This window comes from Montipora capricornis, chromosome 10 (assembly GCF_036669925.1).
Source record: "Montipora capricornis isolate CH-2021 chromosome 10, ASM3666992v2, whole genome shotgun sequence".
In the NCBI taxonomy this organism is placed as follows: Eukaryota; Metazoa; Cnidaria; class Anthozoa; order Scleractinia; family Acroporidae; genus Montipora; species Montipora capricornis.
Window position 1 is genome coordinate 47,258,922 of NC_090892.1, and position 2,500 is coordinate 47,261,421.

General features: G+C 40.0%; 1 protein-coding gene across 1 annotated transcript in view; it reads right to left on the reverse strand.

Annotated features, from left to right (window-relative positions):
- LOC138019295 (p53 and DNA damage-regulated protein 1-like) overlaps nt 1-2,500 on the reverse strand; it is a 10,942-nt gene that overhangs the window by 1,752 nt on the left and 6,690 nt on the right. The window contains exons 3-4 of the mRNA XM_068866036.1: nt 1,049-1,126; nt 1-64 (exon numbers count right to left, since the gene is read on the reverse strand). The exon at nt 1-64 is cut by the window's left edge and continues 17 nt beyond it. Of these exons, the coding sequence (XP_068722137.1) occupies nt 1-64; nt 1,049-1,126 (142 nt within the window). The remainder of the gene's footprint in view (nt 65-1,048; nt 1,127-2,500) is intronic.

Consider the following 2,500-nt stretch of genomic DNA (forward strand, 5'->3'; position numbering starts at 1 on the left):
TTGGACACCTTTGGCTTAAGATCCTCCCGAAGGTTGCTTATTTCCCCATCCAAGTTCTTTTGATCTGTAGAAACAAGAAACTACCCATTAATTACTTGTTCAAATTGGTCATGGCAATCCTTCTGCATTATTAAGGACAGTGCCTATATTATACTACTGTTATTGCGCATACATTCTGTGCATCTTGTGATACTTGGGTTTCTTATGGGTGGTGCTCACTCATACAGGGGTATTTTTGCACAGTTTAAGACTATGCGGAAAAATGTGGAACTTAGCAAGTGCTCTTGGAATCCAAAAAGAAAATTGGGGGTAACCATGCATTTTTCAGAGATAATCTTCAATTTGAAAAAGAACACCATACATTGCTTTGTATTTTAAAGCTTTTTACAAATATTGTTGTTTGCTTATCTTTGAAAAGTATACGCTTGGGCTCAACATAAATTAATTTTTTTGTTTTATCCTTTGGGTAGCAATTTTCCTGTACTTGAGTAGGATATCGTTTATCGTGTAATTTTTTTCAAAATCTTAAATCCATTGGAATATTGAGTCGCCTTTTTCTCTGGAGTGGAAAGCAGTAGGATTTGAGTTTGAGACCTCTAGATTTTGATAACCAGTAGACCATAGAGTGTTCCACAACAATGAGGGAAAATAACATTATTTTACTCAAGCAGTGTTTGACTTTTCATTTCGTCTTTTTATTGCGAGCAATATCTAGTTGGAATGCATGACATCTTACTCATCTTATTTCACATGATAATTCTTGTGGTACCTGTTTACTTCTTTTGCTTAGAATCAATGATGATTGAAAAAGGTTGTACGAGTGAACACCAATCCCATTATTTCACTTTGCACGATGGTTGGATCACAGTGAATGTTTACTGCGAATTCTGGATTTCCAACATTTAACTATAATTGTATTGGAATGGACTTGTCTTGAACTGAACGTAAGATGACCATATACAAGATGATGATTGCAGAATAAACATAAATCACAGAATAAACAGCATACCAGGATAGCTTTGGTCAAGATACTCTAAGACTTGCTAACCTTGTTGTAACATTTCATGGGCATGGCTGTTTGGAAGCTTGACAAAAATGTTTCCAATACAAACCCAAGACTTTTTGGCTAAAAAAGATGAAAGAAAACTATTAACATACAAAATGAGAAATGAGAACCTTTAACAGCAACATTTAGCCTTGATAAAAAAGGTATTGTTTTTCTTATCCTAACCAGAGGCAATATGTGGCTTTATACGAGTCTCATGCTTGGTAAAATAACTCTGATTTTTTGTGCGAACTCTTGTGTAAGTATATTTTTTTTGTCCTTTGAACCCCCTGCTCTGACCTCCAACTTGAGTTGTCTGTGATTGTCCTGAAATGAACTCCACCAGGATTTGTAAATAGCCAACTGGTTTTCTTCTTGAAGCAGCATTTCTTAATGCCGTTGTGTTTTATGGAATAATAATATTGTTCCTTTCCATGAAAGGCCTCATATTAAGCAGCAAGCTTAAATTCTTTGATCCCTGAAGCAGCTGCCAATGACATGCAAAATTGTCTGGTGTTCCAGTAAAATCACTCTTAGGAGAGGATGGGTTACAAGGGACATCAGTTTTGAGTGGACAAAGATGTTGGCCCTGGAATGGTAATATTCTGGAAAAAATTCGGCAATTTCGGTCCTGAAGTCCCAGAATTCCGGAACTTTGTGATCCCATCCCTCCACGCATGCAATTGCTGCTTACATTTTGGGGCAAAACTACATTGTATAAATAAAAATCAAAGTTGATATGATCGGTTTTGAGGGGCCACCTGGAAAACGCTGTTCCATTCACCACATGAAATTATCAAACTTCTGGTCAAATGGAAAGCACCCTTAGGCTTCCCAATCCTAGTTTACACAACAAATTGATCACTGTTTAATGTTATTAGTTGCGAAAAACAACACAGAACACAATATGTGGGCCAAGTTGGGAAGGGAATGTGCCGGCAAGGCTCGGATGAAACCACTGACCGGAGGGACCGGATGAGGAGCCTCAGCAAATGTCGCCACACAGTGGGGGTGCCTCATACCTGTGCTGCAAGGCGGGCATGGTGGCTGGCAAAATGTCCTGAGGCCAAGTTAACCCAGTCCAGCAGTAGAACAACATGCCTCCCCCCTCCCTAACGGGGCTTCAGCACAGGGCTGAAGGGGTGCCGCATGCAGCAATTCCCCACCCCTAATTTATTACACGCCTTATGGATTAACCTGGTAAGAATTTACAGCAAGAGATAGATGCAAAGACCAGAGAAAGAAAAATTATCCATCCATATGGGGTCTCTGGGAGTAGTGTCCCTGCCTTCCCGACTTTCCCACCACATTTCTCAAAATCGTGGGAGAGGCTTTAGTCTCGGGACCACTTGTGTCTGAAAACCGAGGTTGGGGATAAGCAAGGGCATGCTCCCTGTAGAAACTATGCACTCCAATAAACCCTCATGATGACAGCAGGAAAACATGGGCACCAGC